The sequence below is a fragment of the Mustela erminea genome, chromosome 1 (assembly GCF_009829155.1).
Source record: "Mustela erminea isolate mMusErm1 chromosome 1, mMusErm1.Pri, whole genome shotgun sequence".
NCBI classification, from domain to species: Eukaryota; Metazoa; Chordata; class Mammalia; order Carnivora; family Mustelidae; genus Mustela; species Mustela erminea.
Genome location: NC_045614.1, coordinates 137,363,623 through 137,389,708, shown reverse-complemented (window position 1 = coordinate 137,389,708; position 26,086 = coordinate 137,363,623). Strand labels below are relative to the sequence as shown.

The 26,086-nt window shown below is 41.2% G+C and overlaps 2 protein-coding genes across 3 annotated transcripts in view; one reads left to right on the top strand and one right to left on the bottom strand.

Annotated features, from left to right (window-relative positions):
• Positions 1-364: 364 nt before the first annotated feature.
• Positions 365-9,071, bottom strand: SHOX2 (short stature homeobox 2). Of its 2 annotated transcripts, none has more exons than XM_032343380.1 (5): positions 8,548-9,071; positions 5,460-5,668; positions 3,000-3,057; positions 2,605-2,693; positions 365-1,076 (listed from the first exon to the last, which is right to left on the bottom strand). In XM_032343380.1, the coding sequence occupies exons 1-5, from the start codon at positions 8,894-8,896 to the stop codon at positions 783-785; spliced, it is 999 nt and encodes a 332-aa protein (XP_032199271.1). In that variant the 5' UTR covers positions 8,897-9,071; the 3' UTR covers positions 365-782. The 2 variants fall into 2 exon arrangements, with proteins under 2 accessions (XP_032199271.1, XP_032199281.1); XM_032343390.1 differs by having other exon boundaries at positions 365-1,040; positions 8,548-9,068.
• RSRC1 (arginine and serine rich coiled-coil 1) overlaps positions 8,709-26,086 on the top strand; it is a 414,049-nt gene continuing 396,671 nt past the window's right edge. Inside the window, exons 1-3 of the mRNA XM_032343364.1 lie at positions 8,709-8,821; positions 21,952-22,147; positions 23,114-23,239. Of these exons, the coding sequence (XP_032199255.1) occupies positions 21,954-22,147; positions 23,114-23,239 (320 nt within the window). The 5' untranslated portion in view covers positions 8,709-8,821; positions 21,952-21,953. The remainder of the gene's footprint in view (positions 8,822-21,951; positions 22,148-23,113; positions 23,240-26,086) is intronic.

Genomic DNA, 26,086 nt, shown 5'->3' with positions numbered 1-26,086 from the left:
CCTCTCTTATCAAATTTCTTGTATTAAAGTGAACTTCGCAGAAAAAGGTCAGTTTCAAAACCTGTGAACTTCCCAGCTGCGCACTTTTTAAAATCTTAATTATTTAAATAAGTATACCTCTTCCTTCTGTTTTGCGGTTTTTAGCCCATTAAAAAAAACATACACTTTAAGTTGGTACCCCCCCCCCACACCCCATTCTCTCGAGATTCGTCCGGGTTATTCTCCCATATTTTTAAATGTATAAAATACTTTAATTTTTAAAATTTGTTTTTGTTCCTTGGTTCTTTCTCCGATTTCAACTTCTGTCAAATAGCAATAAGTTTAGTTCCCTTCCTCCTTTTTCTTTCTGGTTTATCTTTTCTACTTTTTTTTTTTTTTTTTTTTTTTTTTTTTTGCTCATTTTTTATTAACTGGATTTTTATTTCTACGCAAGAGTCCATCGTTGCAGCTTTGCCGTGAGCCACACTCCCGTGTCCCAGCGCTCCCTTGTTCAGTCTCGCTCCAGACTTCCCGAAAACTTGCCCGTACGAAGCCAAATTCTACGCCCTTGGGTAAGTTTATGGTCAGGAGCCAGAGAGCTGGTGCGCCTAGGGGGATTCAAGGTCCGGCGCAGAGTCTCGCCCTCCGAGTCTCGTATGTGGAAGGTGGCAAAGGGCGATCAGCGGGGCGGAAAAAGGGTCGGTTCCGGAGGTCCGGAGGGGTTAAACGGAAAGCAGCGGGGCACGGAGGGTTTGCAGGGTGCGCGCCGCGCTGGGGGCGCGAATTCGGCGCTGGCGTTGGCGTCACAGACCCAGGGCAGCAGCGTGCTTTTTGGCTTTCAGTCTGAGATCCGCGATGCTGGAGTTCTTGCTTGTGGTTTTGGCTGCGGCGGCGGCAGCCACCACAGAGGCGGCGGAGGCTGAGTCCGCCGCCAGGGTGGCCAGCGGCAGTCCGAAGGGCGGCGCCGGGAACATCATATAGGGCGCGTGCGCGGCCAGGTGCGGGTGCAGGTGGTGGTGCGCGTGCGCCACGGCGCTGTCCAGCTGCAGCTGCGCCTGAACCTGAAAGGACAAGGGCGTCACGTTGCAATGACTATCCTAGGGTGACAACAGAATAGAAACAGAGCATTAACGGCGTCCAGCTTGGTGAGGGGGAAGGCTGGGGCTGGGGACAGGAAAGGGGAGTTTGGCTGACCTTCTCAGTTTGTTACTGAATCTGGGGCGCTGCGGGGATACTCCGGTGCGCCAGAGTCTCTGCAGCTCCTTCAGCACGTCTTACCTCCCTGGGCCCTGGGGGACTCCTGTCTGCAGGAATGTGGCTGCCCCCTCGGGAGCTGGGCCCATCAGAGGGCAACACTGCTATTGTGTTAAAACATCGCCCTCCTCAAAATTACAAAGTAATTTGGAAAGGCTCTCTTGATGCCATCATACAGCTCTTATCCATTAAAGCACTGAAGTAATAGCAAGCAAACTATAAAACTTTTCCCTGTCACCCGGGGAAAATATTGCATCTTCATCACAACTGGCACAATTGTTAGTACTTCTAACCTTTACTGCTATAACAGTTACCCTTGTTATAAAGCAGATCTTCTTAAAAATGCAGATTCTACTCCAGAAGGTCTGCATTGGGACCTGAGATTCTGCATTTCTAACAATCTCCCAGGTGGTGCTGGTGCTGCAGGCCTGCAGATCACTTTCTGAGTAGTAAGGGTCTCCTTTTAAGACCCCACTCTCTCTCCAATCATTCTCTCTTGCTTCAAAAGCCTAGCATCAGGATGTAAGCTAGAATCCTGCAGTGTCAAGAGAGCTAAGATCTCCCTAACAGTAACCATCAATACATGGGTACACCCAGATGTCTCCCCAGTCCAGGGTGTTGCCAACTGAGAGCTAATTCTTGACTTCACAGCCCTACCAAGCAGGGGTCCCGGCTGAGGAAGGGGAAGGTCAGGCGCAGGTTGGTAAGGATTGAGCCCTTAGGCTGGGAAAGCAGGGGCGTTTAGAGCACTGGGATTTCCCAGGATTAAATCATTGCTGCAGGCTGTCCTTTTAAAATGTAGTCTTAAAGGTTTCTTTATGCCTAAGAAAGGGATTGCAGAGGCAGGGCATCCCTAGGAAGACCAAGGCTTCTCTCTCTACTAGAGATGAAGCTTTGTTTGCAGAGACAGCTTTTAAAAATCAAGTCTGAGTTGGAAGTACTTTTATTTATTTACTTTTCTTTTGTCAGAGACATTTATTGTGACTAAGGGAAAGGAAATACCTAGAAAAATATTTAGAAAGTTGCCTTAGAAAACACCTTAGGACTAACCTCTGTATTGGATCTGACAAAATCTTAATCAAAAGGCTTTTCCTTCCTCTCCCCAAGTGCAATCTTTAGTGCATTTTTAAAGGACCAGTTGCTGGCCTCAGGCCTCTGCAGGTTTCCCATGAGAACAGAAAGGACTAGGCATGTAGGCCCCTGACATTTTATAGGTTTTTAAAGGGGAGTAGATTTACTATATCATCTCAAAATTATTCTTCAACTGCAAGGACACCAACACTAGGACTCAGAGAGGGTATATTCAACAATTCAAGCAAACATCCAGGTCTTTTTACAGTTGAAAACTGGTTGAAACTGGGCTATACTTGCCTGCTGAAATGGCATCCTTAAAGCACCTACATTGACATAGGGTGCAACTCTACAAGCTTCAAACTGGCTGGCAGCCCCTATGAGAACACCTGTAAAAAAGGGGGGGGGGGATAAAACACAATAATGTGAGTTTAATATTTCCAGCATTGTTTCCCAGAGTTCCGAACAATACCAAAATAGAACAAACTCCTTTGGAATTGGACTGTTATCTTCCTAAACAGTTGCCATAATGAAAATAAATGTACTCCCGTACTTTAGTACTCTCATTAACTGCTTTCAGGCAGATTTTAAATAGAGAACATGATTATCTTTCTGAGTTTCTTTCTGACTTTGTATAACAATATTACCCAGTGCTCTTTTTACTTAGAATATCAGATGTTCTCTGAGAAGCATACCTTTATGGAGTTGATTTTCTTGTTTTCTACATTTTGCTCTTCGATTTTGAAACCAAACCTACAAATTGGAAAAATAAAATAAAATCTAGATTTTATGAACTCAAACATATTTCTTTAATTACCAGAGTATACTGAAAAAAAATTAGTATTTTAGGCAAGGATTGAGAGATATAGCAAGCAATATTTGAATTATAAAAAACACTCTCAATTTCCAAAGTCAAATAAGGTAAATGAATGACAAAAAAGAATTTCATAGTCTTTTTCAAGATAAATTGTTTCTTGATAAATTACTATTAGTCCTGGTTTCATCTTTCTACATTATAGAGTCCCCAAGGCCTAAAACTCTCCCTGATACCTGATACTAAAGTGATAATGGGTTTAGATGTTTGCCCAGTAAGACCTGAGAAGAATGTGCTCATTAATAGCCTGTAATATTAATTAGCTTCATCTTCAAGAAAAACCAAACACCAAAGCAAATAGTGACTCTGTTTGGGGGGGGGTGGATAAGAGTGGGGGAAGAGGTAATTAGTGCCATAAAAGCCTCACTACAAAGAAGTTTAGAATTTCTCTGTTCCTCTGTGCAGTAGAGTGTAACACAGTAGCAGAATAATTGTGTCATTATCATGATAATCTAATTCGCTTCTACAGGAAAAATCCACTGCTTACGCTTAGGGTAGTAGAAAATAACCCTAAAATTTAAATAAAAGTATGAAAAAATGAAGACCAGCAATAAAGTTCACTTCTTATGAGGGAAAAAAAAAAGACAATATTCTGTGAGAAGGGGAAGGTATGAATCAAGTCACTCTGGATACTGTCTTCTCCCACATATTACCTTCTTAAATACACTTGCCAACTTTCAGAGGCAGTATGACAGATTTTTAAAAATTCATACAAAGCTTGTTTTTACACTCCAATCATACAGCATTATGTTCCAATAATACAGCATATTGACTGATTCACAAATTAAGGTTTGAAAAAAACTATAAAAGAAAAATACTGCTTCAGAGCTTTTTCTTGTTTTTGAAAGCAAGTGTCATAGTCAATATAAATCTTCAAAAATTCCCCTGCCATTTAGTGTAATAGAAGGGTAGATTTCATGCCAGGGTGGCATCCTTTGTGTAACTCACATGGCCTGAGGCTTCTTGCCTCTTTTTTCCCCTAGAAGAGTTGGAACTGAGATACTAATGCTCATAACTGTAATAATTATCATCATGTCTTTAAGGGGTTGCTGAGCCTCTAGAGATTTGAGTACATACAGCAAAGCAGCAGAGGCTTAAAAAGGAAGAGCAGAGCCTTCTATTGACGGCTGTGATGACCAAGGCAGCCTATTATTACTTTTTCCCTTCAACGTGACTGCTCTGTTTTTGTCCTGATCCTATTACAAGATGCGGGAAGCCCCATAAGAATTGCATAGTTTGCTGCAGATGGTGGTCTCTTCACCCAGAGACCCCGGGAGTATCTGTTACAGTGATACTTTATAACAGCTGCAGATGTTCAGGCCTAAAACTGCTCCATGTGTTCAAACAAATAATGACCATCATTTTCTTCTATTTTATTATTTGAGCGGAAATACAGTCTGAACACTTAAATGTTTTCTCCATAAAAGCAGAAGGATATGTATCCATGTGTGTATATAATTTTCTACCTTGAATGCCCCCAAAGCCTATTGCCATTACTTCCACCCCCACAACCAGTGAAAAAACAAAAAACAAGAAACCTGCTCCAATTCTAACTTCATCACATATGGCACCTGTTGGGTGTTGGACTCTGGGAATGCCAATATTAAGATATGTAAGTTGTTTTAAAATCAAGTTCTGTCGGTTCAGGTTTGTTGTCTTGGTTAAGTGAGGGAACAAAGAGTGACCAAAATGCATTTCTGTCTCCACTGTTTTACACAGTTTGAGATCGACTGCTAACGGCAAACTGTAAATTTCCACACTTAACAGTTGCTAATTTTCTTTATAGTCTGTACATCTATAAACCTAATTGGCATATCCGCTTGGCAACCCTAGACCCCGGAGCAGGCCCTCAAGGAAAACCAACTCAGGCGAACAAAATATTCGTTGTAACTTTTAAGGCATCCAGAAGATAAAACGTTTTCTGTGGGATTTTTTTTTTAAGGCTTATAAAAGTAGGCCCATTAGGATTAAACCACATTAAAGGCATCGTAAGGCGAGGAGGGCGGGGGGTGGTTGTGGTTTATAGAAACTCTGGGAGCAAGCCCAGCACAGCTTTCTTCTGCTGGGAACATATGTTGGGATGGGGTGGGGGGTAGTCTACAAGACTAAGATTTACTTTGGAAAATAAGACCACTAGTAAAGATATCCCATCCCTTCTCACCTCACTCCAGATTCTTGAACCTGCGCCCTCCGTGTGTGTCTCCCAAGCGGCCTCTCTAACCCCACGCGTGCCCCTCCTCCACTCCCGGTGCCCTGCCTTGACCTCCTCACAGCTGGATACCTGCACTCGGGCTTCGGACAGTCCCAGCCTTTGGCTCAGTTCCTCCCGCATGAAAGCGTCTGGGTAGTGGGTCTCATCGAAAAGCCTCTCCAGTTCGTTGAGTTGTTCCAGAGTGAAATTGGTCCGACTTCGCCTCTGCTTGATTTTGGTCTGGCCTTCGTCTTCCATCCCTTTTGCATCCTCCTTGCGATCCTTCAGCTCTGGGGACACTGGAGGGGCACCACAAATAAGCCACGCATATGTCCATGTGCGCACAACACACACACACACACACACACACACACACACGTACGTACGTACAAAAACAACACAGCAAATCCTGCTACTAGATTTGTCTACAAAATGATGGAGGATCCTGCCCCCTCCCGGAGTTCCTGTCTAGTCCCTCACCCTGTCCTGAGGAAGAGGATTCTGGAGACGCGAGAAGATCAACTCTGGGCGACCGCCTGCCCCCAGCTATTCACCCACTCACCCCTTCGCAACTGTAGCCTCAACTCACCTCCTCACTGTCCGCTCCACCATCCCCAGCCCTCCCCCGCGAACACCAAATCCATTCCACTCAACCTCTCTCGCACTCACCCTCTCCCTCGCAGGCACGGAATCAAGAGCGCCGCGCCCGGCCAGACACAGAATCCGGTCGGGGCAGAAGGGCGCGGCGAGGCCAAGCACCGGCTTCTCACCGGCTACTCCCAGGATGCTGGGCTATTCTCAGGCCTGCTCCGACCGTCGCTGGCTCTCTGTTTCTCTAAACTTGCTGCTCTAATTTGGGAACAATTGGGCCCAAGGGTCGCAGCGGCGGAACAAGACCCGGGTGCTGAGTGGGACTGGGAGCCGCATCTCCGGGCTTTCGGTGCTGACCCAGCGCTCAAGCCTAACCCTGCGGAGGACCACGGGCGGCCAAGCAGTCCCTACCCCGCATGCCGGACACTGGGTGCCTGAGCAGAGGCACCCACGCCATGTTGGCTGCCTGAAGGGCTTGCGGCTCACGCCAGGCCAAAAGGCGAGAGCGGAGATAACTAGCTTCGCGAGGCGCGCGAAACAGACCGCTGCCTCAGTTTTCTCCTTCTCCCGCCCCACTGGAAAGGCAGACTCGACCCTAAATGCTTAAACCCACAGAGATCAACAGGTTCAAGCAGAACATTCGTGATCCTTGGTTTCTATTGGTTGCGCAAAGCCTTTTCATTCATCTAGCAGCTCCGTTGTTTAATAAAATATGCATTTTTTTTCTGCTCTGGGTTTGCACACATCCGTTGCTACTTTACTGTCCTTCCTTCTCCCTTAAAAAACAGGAGCTCTGAGAGTGTGAGCATACAGAGTCACCCGAGGGATATATATTTAGGCCAAAGGGCAGTGATCAGGGGAGCCCGTATCAACATAAGCTGCCCTTTGGATCCTTCATCCTCTGCGCCTGAGTCGGAGCCTTGGGTTTTTTATAAGGTGTCAAAGCTGAGTTTGGATAGTCGAGGCTATTTGCAGTTCTTCCTAGCCCAGGATCCCGATCAGCATGGGTGTTAAAAATCATTTCCGGAAGAACCAGCCTGCAGAGAAATTAATACTTGTCCTGAGCTTGGAAATCCACAATTCCAGGACTGTGTTTGCCCGGGTTCAGACCCTAACCGCGCGATGCGGTGGGCTGGTGTACCCTGGGCCTGGAGCAGCGGACTCACGCCTGGGAGGCTGCACTGGCCGCCTGTCAGCTGTGCCACCATTTTCCAAATTTAGGAGGGCCTGCTGCCTGGTCTGGGAGAAGAAAAGTCTCTAGATCCCAGCCCAGTCTAGCAGTCTAGCTATCATGATCTTAAGTGTTGCCTGCATTTCTTGTACTCAGAGTTCGTTTTATGGACATTCGTCCTTCCACGGGAGAGGAAGCGGATAACATTACAGCTAACATTCGGAGCCAAGTTAATAAAATATTTCCACTGATATTGTAATGAAATTTAAATATGAAAGCACACCCTTCAGATTCTACTTAAGGGTTGAGAAGGCTTTGTCTATTTCATGTCATTCACAGTGGATGCCTTTCAAACTTTTGGAGCTTCAAAGAGAAAGATGTCCACATTTCCACTTGATTAATAGACTTAATATAATCTCTATTTTGCCCCCAAATTTCATTTATTGGCCTAAACAGGAACAGACCGTGTTATAAACAACTTAATTGCTTGCTTAAATATGTGATTCTACGCATGTCACATATTTTCCTAATTGGAAAAATATGGCAGCACACCAGTTACTGCAGGCACCAAGTGCCAAATTAATTTTATTGTTGAACTCTTTTGAATTGGTACAGGACGCTCCACCATCTAGATAAAGCCATTTCCTAACACTTTGCTGGCACCAAAGGATTCCTCACACCCCCCCTCCCAAAAAACCAGAGTACTAAAGGATTCGAAACAGCAATGGAATTGTGTAAATATGGAAAAACCCACCAAAAAAGGGAGCTTAACGTGTCTCCCGAGAGAACAGTCTAGACTGCCTTGGCCCTGTTCGATCTTAATAGCTCAAAGAGAATAAGAAGTTTTGACCTCCAAGATCCGAGAAGCCAGGATCTTCGTGGACTTGAGTGCATCTTAGCCGCGGCCGGAAACCCTGGGGCGACCCAAGAGTGAAATCTCTCTCTCCCCTCTCTCTCCTTCCTGTCTTTTTCTTTCTTTCTCAGGCCTAGGAAAGGGGCTCCCGCAAACTCGGCGCTAGATGATAACCATAATCCCGCCGCCTGGCCCAGCTGCTGTCAGCACCCCCGCCGCAGCCGGGCCCAGCGAACTTCCCCATCCGCCCGCTGGCCGTCTGGGCTGCCGGCCCATCCTCCGGCTGGTGAAACGCGCTACAGTGGAACCGGCAAAGCCGGAGCATCTGGAAAGGGCGCGCGCAAACCCACGCCCCCCGTCTTCACAAACACTCGGACCCCACCCACGACCGTGCACACCACCGGACTCCCACCCTTCCATCATCACTCTAGCTTCCAAAGCTGGGGTCCAAGGGCCCTCTCCGCGTCCCGCCCCTCTCCCCGCTGGGCCTCGGAGTCCTCTTTTGCCTGAGAGGAGTCAGGAAGGCGGGAAGGGGAATCGCGGCTGGGGTTTTAGGCCGTTACCCTCGGTGAGCCGCGGGCTGCCAGGCTCTCTGCTTCTCTCAGCGGCGCCCATGTCCAGCTCCCGGACGGGAGAGCGCCCTCCTCCAGCTCCTCCGCCTGCTCCTCCTCCTCCTGCACCTCCTCCGCCTCCTCCGCCTCCGCCTCCGCCTCCTCCTCCGCCGCCGCCTCCGCCGGCCGCCCGGACTGCCGGGCTGCTGCGGTCGTCTCGGCCCGGCTCGGCGCAGCCCGTCGGCTCCTTGGTCCCGCGCAGCGGCCCGCTCTCCAGCACTTCTCGGTACGTGATCGCCTCCTTCTTCTCCTTCACTTTCTGGTCAAAAGACTTAGAGACGAACGCCGTAAGTTCTTCCATCGCCGCCGAAGCCGGTCAGCCCCGCGCTCAACCTCTCCCAGCCGAGCCCCGCTCTTTTTTTCCTTCTTCTTTTTTTACTGCTCCAACCCCCCCAATAATAACACATCAATGGGGCAGGGGGTGGGGGAGGAGCTGGAGGAGGAGGAAGAAGAAGAAGAAAAAAAAGAAGAGAAGAAAGAAGAAAGAGGAGGAGAAGTAGGAGAAAAAGAAGTAAGAAGAGGAGGAGGAAGAGGAGGAGGAGGAAGAAGAGAAGGAGGAGGAAGAAAAGAAGGAGGAGGAGGAGGAGGAGGAGGAGGAGGAGGAGGAGGAGGAGGAGGAGGAGGGAAGGGAAGGGGCGGGGGCCGCAGGAGGGAAATGGGAACTGATGCTTCCCTGCCGGAGCGCGCTTGTTCAATGTTAAGATCTTTGACAATTCTTCCTGCGGAGAGTTCAGATCTGATAGCGATGCTGCGCTTGAAGTCTCACTATTTATACTTCGCAAAGGCGGCCCCTTGTTCTGAGTAAATTACCTCCCCTTCGCAACTCGGAGGGAGCCCCTTCCTGGGGAAGCACCCGCACCACTACCTGGGGGGGGGGGGGGTTGGAGGGAGGAAGAGAGAGAGAGAGAGAGAAAGAGGGGGGGTGGAGAGAGAGAGAAAGAGAGAGAGAGATTGAGATTGATTGAGGCTGGAGTCCAGGCAGGCTGGAGCAGGAGTGGGAGGGCAGAGAAGGGGACGGGAGGGGGCGGGAAAAGGAAGCCGGTCCCAGGCCGTCCCGGTTTTCAGATAGCCTCGGCCGCCTGTGCTCTTGGCCATTAATCCAGGATTGACGAGAATCCCTAATTAATTTAATTAGGCGTGGATTTTGCGTTGGTGTCACGATTCAGTTAAACACTGGGGAGCTGGACCTACTCCGCCGGGGCGTGGCCAAGAGGAAACTGACAAGTGCGCGGCTGCCGGAGTCAGTCGGGTATCCGGACTGGGCATTCGACCCCACAACCTCGCACCGCGTCAGGGTGCCGCGCAACTGCTCCTCCCCGCCTTGCTGCCAGGCTTCCTTGACCTGCATTAGGTGCCCCGCACCCCAGTTCCGTATCCTGGCCCTGTGTCCCAAACCTACATCCTGCACATCAACCCACACAGCTCGGCAACCTGGGTTCACAAACCTGCTCAGAGTCAGGGTCCTTTACAGCTTTCCAGACCCGCGCGGCTCCTTAAGGGGCTTCCCGGCTCGCGGCCAGAGCTGAGCTTGGGTCTTCACTAAGCTCCCCGCCCAGGGGAGTTTGTGATTCACCCCACTACTCGTGCACTGGAGCCCAGGCCGACACCTCTACAGACAAACCCAACTCGTATGGGCCAGTTTATTTAACACATTTCCCGAGCAGCTGTTCCCTGACAGATTCCATTTTAAAGTGTTTCTTTAGCGCCTGGTCAAGGACAGTTTGACTTCGTTCCCTCTTTGAGGTCTCAGGATCCTGATCCCTTTTCCCTTACAACTCCCTGAACCCGGACCCCTCCCAAAATTAACTACAGGAGGTATTCTTTAGCATCCTCAGAAACATTCTAGTTGATTTCCTAATCTTGAAAAGTGAATTATTATCCCTCTTTGAGTTTGAAAAAAAATTCATGTTAAGTTTATGCCCCATCTAATTTTTTTTTTTTTAAATCATGGACTATTCAAAAAGAGAGTCACCGGGAGAAAGGTCTCTCTCTCTCCCTGTCAAAGCCACAATTTAAAATTCTATTCCTGGACTATTTTCATCGAAATAGTTTGTTATATGGAAGGAACATCTATATTACTGAGTCATTTGTCCTGTGTAGGGCAAAGCTTGCAGTGACGGTGTGGCCATGTATATATCTCACACAAGAATATTTACATAGGAAAGATAATTACTCTAGCCTACAAACAAATATATCTCTCCAAGTGTGGTTTGGGGGACATTTTCAAGTAGTATGAATATTAATGCAGGTTTTCTTCTGATGTTAAATGTAAGTAGTTCATTTTCTTGGATTTGATACTCTCAGGAAAAATAAAAGCAGTTACAGAAATGTGTTAGGTATACTTCTGCCCTTCGATTGAGGCATGAACAGATAATTTGAAAACTATCATCAAAACAATCTGAATCATTTGTAAAAAGAGAAAACAATTATATCATCAGTGGTTCTAGAATATATAAAAATAGAGGCTATATGTACCTTTGTCATTCTATATATACTACTCTTCAGATTAAAATGTTCACATTTAAGTGCATTTAAGGAAAATGAAAATCATACTTTTTAGGAATGTTACTTTGTCTTTTTTTTCTTTTGAATTCTGAAGTTGTCCTTTGTTCTTCTTAAAACATTTAGTGCTGTATTTAGCGGAAATAATTAAAATCTTTGTTTCCAGTAGCAATAGCTTTTAGGTATTAATGAGTTATATGAGTGCTTGCTTCTATTTTATCACACTACAAAAGAGACTCACATACTCACATTTTTCAAAGTTATGAATTTAGAAACATGATTTTACACTTAGTCTTGGTTTCCTACTTGTAACCACTTCAATTCTGATATTATCAGAGAATAACCATAAAACTTTAATCCTTTATGAAAATCCATCTTTCAGGTTATTTAGCAGAATGACCAGGAATGGGGTCAGCTAAATAGATGTGGTGCTCAAAGAGCTCTAAAACTGAGGTGTTAAATGTGTATTCACAAACAGCTCCAACATAATCACTATTAGAAGTCTGGCAAGGGATCAGGAGACTCAATAGCTACTTTTAAAATTCTGTCTACTGAGCTTGAGGGAAAAATGACCACTTTAAAGGTGATCAGGGAAGTCTCAGACACAATCATCATGGAACTCACACCAAATAGATTTTTCCCATAGATTTTCCTGGCATATCGGCTTTTTGTATACATTTAGGAATAGTAGTGTTAATATCAGATGCGGATGTGAGAAATCTGCAGTGCCTTCCCACAGATTTCCACTGCCCCAAGGGAAGTTTAGTTAAAAACCAACATCAACAAAGTTTTAAAATCATATGCTAATAAATGCTCATGAAGTTCTAAGGATGTTTCATTAGATAAAAAATTTTTTCTTGAGACAGGGTTTTTCAAAACGTGGTTTTGGTAAAAAGAAAAAAAAAAACCAACAGCAACACTGAATAAAGTTTAGTTGACAACCTGCAGACAGATACACAGGTTCCAATGAAATTCAGGACGCCAAGCTCCCCCCACTCCCCAGCTCTTGAATTATTTAAAATAAACGTGTAGTGTAGTAGTTAAGTTTTAAAACGGTCCCTCAAAACTGGTTATTTAAGGTAAAGTCATTTATGAGCAATATATTTGTGGAGGTGATTTTCACCCTCTCAAACCGTCAGCGGAAAACTCTAGCCTGGATATCTATCAGTTGACGAGTTGGTTCTTCCAGTCTACCCAAACCAAGGCCAAGGGTTTATTCACCTCCTTTAGGTTTCTTACAGTTAAATAATGTAGTGTGAGTCACAGAAAATGCTGAATCGCTGTAATTTCTATTGGTTTAAACAACAACAAAAAAATCTATACGTTTAATTTCTCTTTCAGAAGAAACCTCGGCTCCCTGCCTCAGGCAGCCTTCTTCCATTCCTCCACCAACCCGTTAACTTTAATGTGGGAAACTAATTTGCACCCAACCTGTGAATGCCTTCACCTTCAGGGTAGAAGAAACACCGATTTTAATGCATTTTTGCAAATAAATCATTAGAGTTTAATCACACACGACTCCACACAGACACACTCCCATGATTTATTATCGTTGGGCTAGTTTCTTCCTCCCCCAGAGTGAGATAACTAATTTTGCTACGTGTGGTGTCTTAAACATAACTTCCTACGATGCAGATTTGTTTACTGATTATCTAAGACGATAGCGACGGTTACTAAGGCAATAACACTTTTCAGTCTTCACCTTTATTGCTTTTTGGGAAACAAACAAACAAACAAAATCAAATAAGCAAGAACGCAAAACCAACACCAAACAAAAAATTGGCGGCGTGACAATCTACTCCCTCGGTACTCCTCTAACTCCTGGCAGTCTCTATCGATGCACTCGGAAGCTCGGCTGAGGCTGCCTGGCGCTGGAACCAGGAAGGCGGTGAGCTTAAACTGAACCAAGTTCGGAGGACGGCAGCGGCGCCCAGATTTGAAGGAAGGTTTTTTGGTCTGTGGCGCTTGCAAGTCAACGGGAGGCGTGAAGCCGGAGGCCAGGACCCAGGTGATGCCCGCATCCGGAACCTGGGAGGCGGCGGCTGCGGGCGCAAGGTTCCGAGGCCCTGCTCCGGCGAGAAGCGGCGCGGGGCCTGGCGCAGTCCGCGGGGAAGGCGACGTGGAGTGGGGGTGGAGGGGGTGGTGGGTGGTGGCCGCGAGGCGTGCGGAGTGGCGCAGCACGCATGCGCCCGGTACCTGGCGCTTTCTGACCCTGGAAATCCAAGTTGGGGTGTTTGGGTGGTGGGTGCCTCTGGGGTACTGTGCGGTCGCAGGCCTCAAGCTAGGCCTTTAGTCTGGTGGTGATGAGGAAGAGTTAACCAGCTCTAAATTCTCTTCATACCTAGACCACACCTCCATCTGCACCCCCAGTCCCTGGTCCTCCATCACTGTTTTTGGGTTTCTGTGCTCATCTTGCAGTGTGTTGGTGCTTCGTCACTAGCTATAGTAGGATGGAGCAAGAGGGAGGCTGCAACCTGGTGCACTGCACCCCACTCACTCTGCTGTCGGTACTTGAGATCCACCTCTTTCCCTCCCTGTCCCCCTTCCGCGCTCCCACTCTTGCTGAGAGAGAGATGGTGCTGGGTGAGGTGGACTTAACTTCCTTCACATATAAATATATTCGCTTTAAACCTTCAATTTTCTTGACCTCAGAATTTTTGGCCTTGTGGTCATATGACCACCTTTATGGGCTTCCTTAGGAGCACATGGCTGCCCTTAATCTCTATTCACTTTGGTGAGAGGTTATAATGCACTACTTAGACATGTTGCGGACTCATGATTTTAGATCAGCCTTAGCATAACTTCTATCTTAGAGGTTATACATATTTAAATGTACACTGGAAGCCTAAATTTTTTGTTAATTGCGTTTTCAGAATTAGCACCAAACTATTTGAGTTTCAACTAAGTAGGTACTAGGTATTTACATAAATCAAATATTTTTTTCTGTTACAAAAAAGTATTCCAGCGCTCATCTAGACATAAAAGCACTAAGTGAGGGGAATATGCAGAATTCTCAGGTTTAAGGATTTGAGTATGGCAGGTGCGACCTTGTGGGGAACTGTGTATCCTGTCTAGCTTTAGAGTCTATAAATACTCACTTTCTTTACAAGCAAAGGAGATTCCTGCCAAGTGGTAACACTTTACTACTGTTACGGTCTTCAATAAGAGAGCTAAAAATGTTTGAAATAGAAAAAAAAATTAAAGGCAGCTGGTATGTATTAATTGGCCTTACCAGTTCCACCAATCTTAGCAAAAAGTTGTGTTAAGAGTTGGAAAACTTCTGTAATGATTTTGTTACAGTAAATGTATAGATGAATTTTCTGCTTTCATTTTCAAACCATTGGGGAGAAATTCTTAGGACTGATAATGCTCTTTAAAAAAAGAGATACTAGTTTACAAATTTTTAATTATGATAGGTGTGTCTTTGACAGTTCTGTCTTTTTTGAAATTTGCTGTGTTATCTTAAATTAGAATTTTACCACAGTTCTTTTACTGCGTTTGCATGGCTTTGTACTTGTTTGTGGGTTTCTTCCTATGCTAAATGCTATTAGCCCCATTTTTACTTTACCTTTTTGAGGTGGATTTCCCATTGACATGACTTTTTTTTTTTTAAGCCATTTGTCCAAGATTAAAAAATATAGTTTGATATACGAATGGATGAGTAGTAGAGAAATAATTATAAACTGTCATGTTCTCTAGGAATCTTTTTTCCCCTCTACCTGTTTTCTGAAAAAGGCTAACTGTTTCATGTACCTTTATTAATAACTAGACAAAGGAACTACTTGTGTATACCTTTGAGCTTTCTTTTGAATGATCACATCTTGGCTTCATGTCTTAAGTAAGTCACTTGAACTTTTCAGTGAGATGTTTTTGTAAATAGATGTCCTGTTGTAGTCATTACCTCTCCTGGTTTCAATTTGGTAGTGGGAATATTTGGGGGAGGTTTGCAATCAGGAGACTGTAACCAGGAAGTACTAGAAGACAGAAGGGGGACAGAAAACCAAGAGCTGTAGGAGTTCATTCCTATAGTTGGGTTTTCTGTTTACAGGTATATTGAAAAATTGTTAGCTTGTGGGGTTCCTAAAAATCTCTGCTCAGTTCATTATTGCCCTTATCAGAAAGAGTTATTAATGTGTCTTTTCATGTACTATATCATATAGTGGAGTTAAGTATAAGGAGTTCTTTCTTACTAGGAGTGTGTAATATAAATTGACAACCTTGACTTGAATGAGCAAGTATATTCAATTGTATGCCATGATATTATGGACATCCAGAAGTGAGATGTCTAGGGTGGTGAGTAGGAATTCAGTACCCATCATTGATGGAGAAGACAATTTTTGGATCTCTCATTTGCTCTTGTTCAGTTTTCTGAATAAATATTTGAAGTTAACTATAATAAGTGTTGGGGCTTCTGCAGTCTCTTGAGGATTGATTATACTTCAGAGTAATTTTTCTGAAGTGTAAATATGTTACTTGAAAATGTATTTATAGTTTGGTGACATGGTTTTTAAACTTTTTATTTAGTGTCTTTAAGGAGAGGCTTTATATCTACCGTTAATTTTTCTGGGTTAAATGTAATCATTCTTCTATTATGGGTGAATTATGTTGTTTGAAATTAAAACAAAGGAAAATGTATACTTACCTCCAATTCTCTATTTTTTTTCCAGTCAGCAATAAGATATGTAATTAAATCTGTGTCCTTTTTTATGTGGGTACTTAATAAGCTGGACAAGAATGGAGAATGGAAGTAACTGTAGATACCTTAGAGCAATGGTTCTCAAACTTTCTAGTTTTAGGATTCCTTTACACTTTTAGAAATTATTGTGTACTCCCAAGAACTTTTATCTATATGGGCTATATCTGTAAATACTGCCTTACTAGCAATTACATAAGCAAATTTTGAATATTTATTAATCCACTTAAAAATAATAATAAGCCCATTACATGGTAACATAAATAAGACATTTGTATGAAGTAACTATATTTTCCAGAACACACTTAGTGAGAAAAGTGACATTATTTTCTACTTTTGCAACCCTCTAATGTCTGGCTTAATAGAAGATAATTGGATTCTTATATCTGCTCCTGCGTTCCGTTGTGATGAGTTGTTTTGATTGAAATATATAAAGAAAATCTGGGTTCACAAAGATATGGTATTGGAAAAAAGTATTTTAATAGCCTTTGCCGATAATTACTTCTTTCATACTACACTAAAACTTGACAAGTAGTAGTTTCTTAAAGGTTAGTTGCAGTCTGGTTTTTGAAAACATGTCAATGACTTTGTAGTCTATCACATTAAAATCTATGGGTTTGTCTTATACTGTGAGTGGATTTTTTTTTACCTAGGCATGATTCTGTGAGATCCTGACTTGGCCTATGGGAGAATAGTGGTTCACTGAGTTACGCATACCTTCTGAATTTTGAGTCTTTATTATGTAATTTAAAAAATTCACATTTTTGAATATCACCACCGATCTCAACACAGAAATTGTCAAGTACTGAGTGGGAAGCTGTCACTCTTGTGGTGGTGGATACAAGTTATCCTAAGTTCTAATTTTTGCTTAAGAGCTCAGATTTTATCATGGGTAACAAATAATGTCAGCTTTCCTTGAAATGAAAAAGTCTCTTCATTGGTTTTTGGGCAAATGTCTGCCTAATACCCAAGTCTGAATAGTCATAGTTAGTTCTTTAGAGATAGTGTCATGATAAAAGCTTGTTCAATTTGAAATTTGTTTGTATTAACACTTTTTCTCAAAATAACCATTATTCTTTAATATGCAGCAGTGGGTAAGTGTAGTTCCCATTTCATCATACAGAATATTAAAAAGATGTGTGTTCAAGGTTTAAAATTTATGAAGTTAATGATTTTTACTCTTCTGTCTAGGACATTCTTAAGTGAAACTGTCTTAAAAAAATTTCTTTTAAACTGTGTGTTGCAGTGAAGAATATAATGTCCACTACAGTGGTCATACAGTACAGTTTGGTGCCATTTCCTTGATTCCTGTTAAGGCACCAGCAGTTTTGCCTATTTTTAGTTTTATTTACATCAGAAGTCAACCCAGTGAAAAAGATAAATCATGTTTCAGTATTTTTTTTTTAAGATTTTATTTATTTATTTGACAGATAGAGATCACAAGTAGGCAGAGAGGCAGGTAGAGAGAGAGGAGGGGGGGAAGCAGGCTCCCTGCTGAGCAGAGAGCCCGATGCGCGGCTCTATCCCAGGACCCTGAGATCATGACCTGAGCCGAAGGCAGAGGCTTTAACCCACTGAGCCACCCAGGCACCCCTCATGTTTCAGTATTATAGTGAAAATAGTTTAGACCTCTTGGATCCTCTGAAAGGTTTTTAAGGACCCTCAGGGACCTACAGACCCCATTTTGAGAATTGCTGTTCCATTTCAAGCATAAGCTAGAGGGCAAGGATTTTTGTTTCTTGTTCTCTGATGTATCTCTTTTTAAATTTTTTTTTTTTAAAGATTTTATTTATTTATTTGACAGAGCGAGATCACAGTAGGCAGAGAGAGAGAGAGGGAAGCAGGCTCCCTGCCGAGCAGAGAGCCCGATGCGAGACTCAATCCCAGGATCTCGAGATCATGACCTGAGCCGAACGCAGCGGCCCAACCCACTGAGCCACCCAGGCGCCCTCTGATGTATCTCTTATACCTAAGCCCAATACCATCCTGAGACTTTATACCTATCTCTAGTGTTAGATTTTCTGGATCTGGATCATCTTTTTGGTTTACTCTCTACTTTTGGTGGAGTACATCCTCTGGTAGTTTCCTAAGAAAGGGTGAATGCGAGGTATAATTTTGAGACTGCATATTTGAAAGTGTCTTTATTCTGATCTCTTACTAGATCAGTGATTGGGTTGAATATAGAGAGGTTGAAAGTCATTTTCACTTAGATATGTGAAGGCAAGTCTTTTTTGTTTTTTGTGTTGCTTTATACCATTTTTTCTTTTAAGAAGTTTCTAGGATCTGTATATGGCTGTTGTCTGTATTTTTCTGAGCTATGTGTGGTATATGTCTTTTTTTTTTTTTTTAAAGATTTACTTATTTTAGAGAGAGAGCTTGCACATGAGCTGGGGGAAGGGCAGAGGGAGAAAGAATCCTCAAGCAAACACCCCCCCCTCTGAGTATGGAGCTTGAGGTGGGGAGGGGACCTCAGTCCCAGAATCTTGAGACCCTGAGCTGAAACCAAAAGTGGCCACTTAACTGACTAAGCCACCCAGGTGCCCCTGGTGTAAATCTTTTATTAATTCATTGTTTTGGGGATTTAAAACAGTTGATATCCTTCAATTCTGGAAATTCTTTGGGTGTTTTTCTATATCTCCTTTTTGCATTCTTTTTTAATGAAATGCATATTGATTGGATATTGGATTTTCTAGATTGATCTTCTTTTACCTCCTGTTTTTTATCTTTTTCTCTCTCCTTTCTGTGAGTCCTTTGACCTTATGTTCTAACCCTATTGTATTTTTTTATTACAAATTATCATTTGCTTATATTTAAAGTTTTCCTGTTCTTTGAGTGTTCCTCCTATTCTTGTTTGCTGGATCATCTTCTCATGTGTTTCTGGGGATATTAACAGTAATTTTTTTGATGTCTCTTGTTTACTACAAGTTGCTTTTATTCTTTCTGTTTTGGTTTCTGTCTCTTAGGATAAAGGCTTTCATCACGTGACTGGTTACCTTTCATTGTATAATTGCTAAAAAGTTTAAAAAGTTTACGGAGAAAAGTTTACTGTGTTTAAGGTTTGGGTTTGGTAACTGGTGGGCTTGGTGATAGGGTGATTGGATAAGAGCCTGGCCTTTTTTCCCCCGGGGGAGCTTTAAATATTTGTATACCTTTTTTGACTATTCAGTTTTTGCAAAGAATCCGTTTCCGGAATTCTTGGATCCAAGCACATTAGTGCTGCAGTATTTCCCATTAGATTGAAGACTTTCACTTTCCTTTAACTTTTAGTTTAGCATCTTTCTGCCCTCTTTTACTGTGTGCCTAGACCTCTGCTTATTGTTTCATTATTTTCCTAAAAAAACCCCTCACCTTTCCTGCTGGGTTTGGGGAGGAGTAATCACTTGTCTGGTTTGGGTCAGGGAAGGGGCCTGGGCGATTACTTCTTTTACAGATTTTCAACTCCTGTGTTTTAGTCTTGACCTGTTGTGCTGGCTATGGTATCTGGTGTCTCAAATTCCTGAGCCTTTCTGATTTTTGCTGGGTGAATTGGCTTTTCTCTTGTTGTAATTCTCTGCAGTTGTGTGATATTCAGCTTTCTTAGCTCTAGATCCTCCATCTGTTTTTCATTTGCTGAAAATTTATTGACATATCTTGTCTACTGTTCCTGTTGTTTTCTCTTTTAGTCTCTTAATTCTTGTGAATTTACACTTTTTTATCCTTTCACACTCATTTTAGTATTTTTTAACCAGATAAGAAGATTATAATAAAAACTCATCTTATTTAAATGTTTATTTATGGGTAAAGAAAATTCTTAACTGTCTAAAGATGAAAACAAGAAAGGAAGGAAAAGCCAGGAAATAGGAAAACTTAGGTGATTGTTATAACTCAGTTATGTACACATTCTTTAATGGAAATATACAGATGTTATATATATGTGTAAATATTTAAATATGTATATATGTACATTTATATTATCTATATATGTATAATTTCATAATCATAGAATTTTGAAGCTGGAAAGGGTCATGGTGATCTTTTAACCTGTGCAATGTCATTTTTCAGTGAGGAAGCTGGTTTAGCTACACTGGTGATTTACTGAAAGTTTCAAAACCAAGTCTTTCCAATATTTTGTTAACTGTAAAATGTTAGAACTGTGAACATCTTAGAGGTTCCTAACTAGATTTAAAGTCTAATTCTGGTTCTAGGTAAATAACTTAGAATTTTGGATTAGTCCTGACAGCAATTTTCAAGTGGTATTGTATTAGAGTTAGGGAGGGGATGCCTCATCTGACCGTTCTGAAAACAAAGCTGTAATTTAACATATTGCTTTTTTTATAGTAATGATATTAATTTATTTTGAATAACTATTAAAGGGAAACATGAGATTTTTATTTATCTGATCCATTAACGGTTTATCTTAACCATTATATACGATGGATCTTGCTTTTATGTGATATTGAAAGATAGCTAATAACTATTTTGTTAAAATAAGTGAGATTGCATATGAGACTCTTTATAAAGGCTAACTTTAAAGTAAGATAAGTAAGCTTCTTATCAACTAAGTTAATTCTTAGGTATAAAAACCTTAAGTTCTTTTTCTGTAGTTTTTTTTCCTTTTGTATACTAAATATACAAGCCTTATAGCCTTATAAGCCTTACCATAGCCTTATAGAAAATAGTGTAAAATAAAATAATTACCCAGTTTCATCACTTCAGTATTATCAGTTAGTTTGGGGGCAGTTGGTTGAGTCGGTGGCTTAGATTAAGAGTCTGCCTTCGGTTTGGTTTATGATCCCAGGGTCCTGGAATTGCTCCACATCAGGCTCCCTGTTCAGTGGGGAGTCTGCTTCTCCCTCTCCTTCTCCTTTCCATTTGTGTTCTCAGTCTCTCTCTCAAATAAATAAAATTTTAAAAAAATTACCAGTTATTTTCAATTTTGCTGTTACTCATATGTACACATATATATGTATGTGTGTGTGTATATATATATATATATATGCATATATATATATACATATATATATGGAGGAGGAGCAGAGAGAGAGTGAGAGAGAGGATCTTAAGCAGGCTCCACACCCAGTACAGAGCCTGACGTAGGGCTTGATCTCACAACCCTGAGATTGTGATCTGAGCTAAAATCAAGAGTTAGACACTTAACTGATTGAGCCACCAGGCGCCTCTTATAGGTACATATTTTCATAAATTGTAGTCTCTGTAGATATGGTTTTAATAATGTTATAATGAATATAGTTTCCTTTTGAGAAAAACTTTGCAGATAAATTCTTAGAAGTAGTATTGCTTTGTCAAAAAAAAATCAACATTTTTATGACTCTCTTTAAATTGCTTAATTGCTTTCTGGAAGGATTATACCATCACTTTATATAGGAACGAGCAGTGTGCTGAATTGACTGACTTTACAATAACCTCATCAACTTTAGTACTTTATTTTTTTTTTAAAGATTTTATTTATTTATTTGACAGAGCACAAGTAGGGAGAGTGGAAAAGAGAGAAGCAGGCTCCCCTCTGGGCAGGGAGCCCAATACAGAGCTGGATCCCAGGACCCTGAGATCATGACCTGAGCCAAAGGCAGATGCTTTAGTGACTGAGCCACCCAGGTGTCCCCAACTTTAGTAGTGCAGTGAACATTTCCTCCCTCCCTCAGATTTCACTAATGAAATGGTGATAGTGCATTGTTTCAGTTTGCACTTTGTTGATGACTAATGAGGTTTTATCCATTTAAAATTTAGAACTTTTAGTTAGAAAAATATAACTCTAAAAGATAGTAAAATACTTTTTATATTTAAGGAATGTGGAAATGAAGGATTAGTGGTTGTTCCCTAAACCAAGTAGTCCCTAAACCAAGTATTATATAAGTAAGGATAAGTGCAACTTAAAAGAAAATTATTATAATGAGCTGTTCTCAGGATTGACTCTTGAGAGACATTTGAAAAAGTTATGGATACATTTAAGTAGTTCATGAATTTTAAAAACTGTTAATTGATAATCCTCAAAGACTGTACTAGAGCAATTTCTCATGTCTTGTCAATAAACCAAGTACATTTAAAGTTTTACTTTAAATGAGATCCTTTAAATTTTTACAAAGTTCTACAATAATTATTATGTTGAATTTCATCCATTGTGCCATTGGGCTAGAACTAATTTTCTTTGAATTTGAACTTAGAAATGGGACGCCGGTCTTCAGATACTGAAGAAGAAAGCAGAAGCAAGAGAAAAAAGAAACACCGTAGACGGTCATCTTCAAGTAGTTCTTCAGATAGTAGAACATACAGCCGAAAGAAAGGTGGAAGGAAATCAAGGTCAAAGTCAAGATCTTGGTCCAGAGATCTTCAGCCTCGTTCTCATTCATATGATAGAAGGTGATTTTCATAATTTTCTTTTGTACAGTAATGAGAATAACATTCTTTGGAGTTCATATGTTTTCGTACTTTTAATTTTTCTAGGTGAAACATTTTTTCTTTTAGTAGTTACATATTTATGAGGGTTAAGTCCCAACCTAAAAGGTTTTTTTTGTTTTTGTTCTTGTTTTTTATTTTTACTTTTTTATTTGAGTATGTCGTATTAGTTTCAGATTTATATTTTAGCAATTTGATAAATTTATAAATTATGCTATGTTCACAGGTGTAGCTCCCATCTGTCCCATTACATTGCCATTACAGTATCATTGACTGTATTCCTTATGCTCTGCTTTTTATTCCTATGCTTTACTCATTTCATTACTGGAGGCCTATATTTCCCTTTCTCCTTAACCCATTTGGTCCAACACGTCCCTCCTCCAAAGGTGTTCCTTTTTGTGAGGCCCAATTCACATGTCTGGTGTCTTCTTCCTTTGTCGTTCTTTGTAGATGTTAACTAGTATAGTTCTCATAACATATTATCTGATAATATTTGAAGGATTGTATCCACTGAGCACCCCTAATGTTTTAATTGGTAGCTGATCCAGTCACTAAGTTATGAATCAGTCATCTGACTCTTCAAGAAGAATAACTTTTTCTCTATTTGCTTCTAGGAAGGATTGAGAAGTAGTAAAAATGAGGTGATTCTTTAGAATCTAGATGATTTCTCTTTAATGCCTGTAAAATTTTTTTTTTTTAATTTCATTTATTTATTTGAAAAAGAGAATGAGAGAGAGAGAGAACACGAGCAGGGTGAGGGGAAGAGGGAGAAGCAGACTCCCTTTTGAGCAGGGAAGCCTAGTGTGGGGCTTTATCCCAGGACTCTGAGATAATGACCTTAGCTGAAGGCAGATGCTTAACTGACTGAGCCACCCAGGTTCTCATAAACACTTTTTTATACAAATGACACTTGATTATATTTTATTTCAGACGCAGGCATCGATCAAGCAGTAGCTCTTCTTATGGCTCTAGAAGAAAACGAAGTCGAAGTCGTTCAAGGGGTCGAGGGAAATCCTATAGAGTTCAGAGATCTAGGTCAAAAAGCAGAACAAGAAGGTATGTCATATCAGATATTTATGGCTTTGTAACAGACTATTTCCAAACTTAGTGATATAAAGCAACAGTCACTTCTGTTCTCATAACTTTATGATTTTGACTGAGTTCAGCTGGTGGTTCTTTTGCTAGTTTCCTCTGGGGTCACTCATCATCATTGGCTTCTCATCCTCTAATAGGCCAGCCTGGGCTTTTTCACATGATGGAGGAAATTTTTGAAGAATGTAAGTGGAGAAGCTGTAAAATCTTTCAAGATCTTGCCTCTGTGTGTATTGGGATGAGTTTGTGTCTCCCGTAAGTTCATATGTTGAAGTCCTAACCCCCAATATAACTATATTTGAACATAGGGTTGTTATTGGAGGTATTTAAGGTTAAGGTTAAATGAGGTCATAGGGTGGAGCTTTAATCCTCTAGGCCTTAAATGAAGAGGAAGGGAGAGAACTTCTGTCTCTGTGAGTCTGCACTCAGAGAAAAGGCGACTTGAAGACTGTGAAAAGATGGATATTTATAATTTTTTTCAGCCAGGAAGGCAGCCCTCACCAGGAATCACATCAGCTTGCATCTTCATTTTGTACTTAAAGCCTCCAGAGCTGTGAAAGATAAATTTCTGTTGTTTTAGCTGTCCAGTCTGCAGTATTTTCTTATCACAGCCAGAACAGACTAATACACAGCTAGACTATTATACTAATACACAGACTAATACTCTGTGCTCAAGGGTCAGTAATAAAGAGAATAGCCTATCTGGAGTCAGTTGTACGTTTGGGCAATGGTAGAAAATTTGGTTGAGTAGGACGGGGATTATGGTATTGATGGTCGATAAAAGGAGGCATTCAGAAATTATTGAAGGTTTTTGAGCAGAAGAATGTTAGGATGAAAAGCATTTTAGGCAGATCAGTTTCTTTTGTCTGCTTAATTCTTCGTACTACTATTAGGCTTTACTTGTGGGAGTATATTAGCAGCCTGGTTTTGTTATTTAGGGCACAAAATTTTATAATTCACCATGTGAATCTGAAGTTGGTTAAGAGCAGTGAAGTTCAAATGTTTAGGTTTCTGGCCTTGTGTTATTTGGCCTCAGCCTCCTGTCGTTTGTCATACTCCATGGCTAAGCCACTCTTGTGTTAGATGCCTTTTTTTCCATTCACGTACCCGATTTGCTAGCTTTGTTTCTTTGAGCATGCTCTTTTTTCCCCTTTCTTACGGTATCTACTTTGTGAAACCTTCTTATCCTTTAATGTTTAGTTCTATTTAACCTTTAATTCTTTCTCAATCCTTTTCTTGATTTTTCACTCCCAAGTCAAGTTTAATCCCTCTTTTTTTGACCCCCCATCACATGTGGCTCCTGATTTTTAGCAATTATATTTTGAATATTATGTTTTGATTTTCTCATATATTGTAAATTCTTGAAGTATGGGGGTCCTCTTATTACCTAGCAAAATGCCTTGCTGGTAAACATTCCTTGGTTTGAGTGAATGTTTAATTGGGGAAATGAAGTTAGGTAGAGTGTTTGGTTTTGTAGCAAGAAAATGTTTTATTATTTTATTGATTTGTAGAAGGAAAGCTTTATTTTGGTTGTATTGATTTGTCTAAAAAGAGGCTGATTATCAGAAAACAATTTCAACTGAAGTTTCCCATCAGTGGGAACAAAAATAATAATTCATGCTTTTTATGGCCTTTTTTAGTTTATAAAGTATTTTCTCATATACTCCCATATATCGTCACATGTATCAGTCATTTATAGCTTGATTCCAAGCATCAGGGTTTTAACAGAGGGAACTTTTGTAACCACTGGAAGACTCCAGGCAATTAGGGAAGCTGTCACTGATTATTTTAACTTGAAGCATGGCAGCTGGTTGTTTGCTCAGAAGCCACTGGAAGTTTTAAGTACTCTCCTAGTTTGTAGCACCGAAGTGAGTGGTTCTCAGGATACTCACCTGGAAGCTGTTTTTCTGCCCAATTATCTACTTAAAACTGTCTCCAAAGGGGAATCTGGAAATGTTAATTGCTTTTCCTTTGCAATGCAAAGAAGACCTTAAAAAGAGTAGCAGTGGTATCTAGTCAACTACAAACTATTTAGCTTACTATGCATTTAGTAGTTTGAGTTTTGTAACTCTGTTAAGGTGCCATGCACAGTAATACCTTTATTTTGTATATTGGAAAACAAATTCAGAGGTTTATTCAAAACAGCAACTTCTCCACCTTTTGCATCAACACGTTGGCATTTAACTATGGTAACTAATCAGAAGTCACTGAAAAGTCTAAAATTTTGAGAAAATACATGCCCTATACACATATTATTTTGGAAAGTATATTTTAAGAATTAAATGAGTTTAATCTTGGTTTAACAATAAAATTGAACTCATTCCTTGAGTTTACCAAGGCTATAATTTAAACAGGGAAGATGAAAGTAGTGAGTTTTTCAAAGAAAAAAATACTGTATGATTCTAAATCTGAAGCTATGTTGTTAGTGATCTCTGCTTTTTAATAGAAATGAGTGATTTCAGTTGTGTTAAGTCATAACTTCAGAAAACGTTACGTGTGTAAAAAATTCTTGAAAGATAAAGCATGTTCTAGGAGATGGCAGGAAGGAAGTCAAATGTGTGAAGTTTGCTGCAGTTTCTAGGGATAAGTTATAGAGTAAGCAGGTGGTTATAATTTTTATCTTAATATAATTTTTATGTTCTCAAAGTATTCACGTTGTGACACATAATTCTTCCTTTTGCAACAGTGAAGAATCTGCTCCTGTTATCTACAGTACATTTACTTACTTCTTTGTTCTAGAGTACACAGAAAGTAGTTTGAGAATTGCTGATATATACCCCTGTAAAAAACAAACACAGAGTCAATAATTTA

What these genes read in the sequence shown, in the direction of transcription:
- SHOX2 (XM_032343380.1), bottom strand. Translation starts at nt 8,896, where the DNA reads ATGGAAGAACTTACGGCGTTCGTCTCTAAGTCTTTTGACCAGAAAGTG. An exon ending in CAGCCCGCGGCTCACCGAGG is followed by an intron (nt 5,669 to 8,547) that starts GTAACGGCCTAA and finishes GTGCCCCTCCAG; the next exon opens with TGTCCCCAGAGCTGAAGGAT. An exon ending in TAAGGATGCCATTTCAGCAG is followed by an intron (nt 1,077 to 2,604) that starts GCAAGTATAGCC and finishes TTGTCACCCTAG; the next exon opens with GATAGTCATTGCAACGTGAC.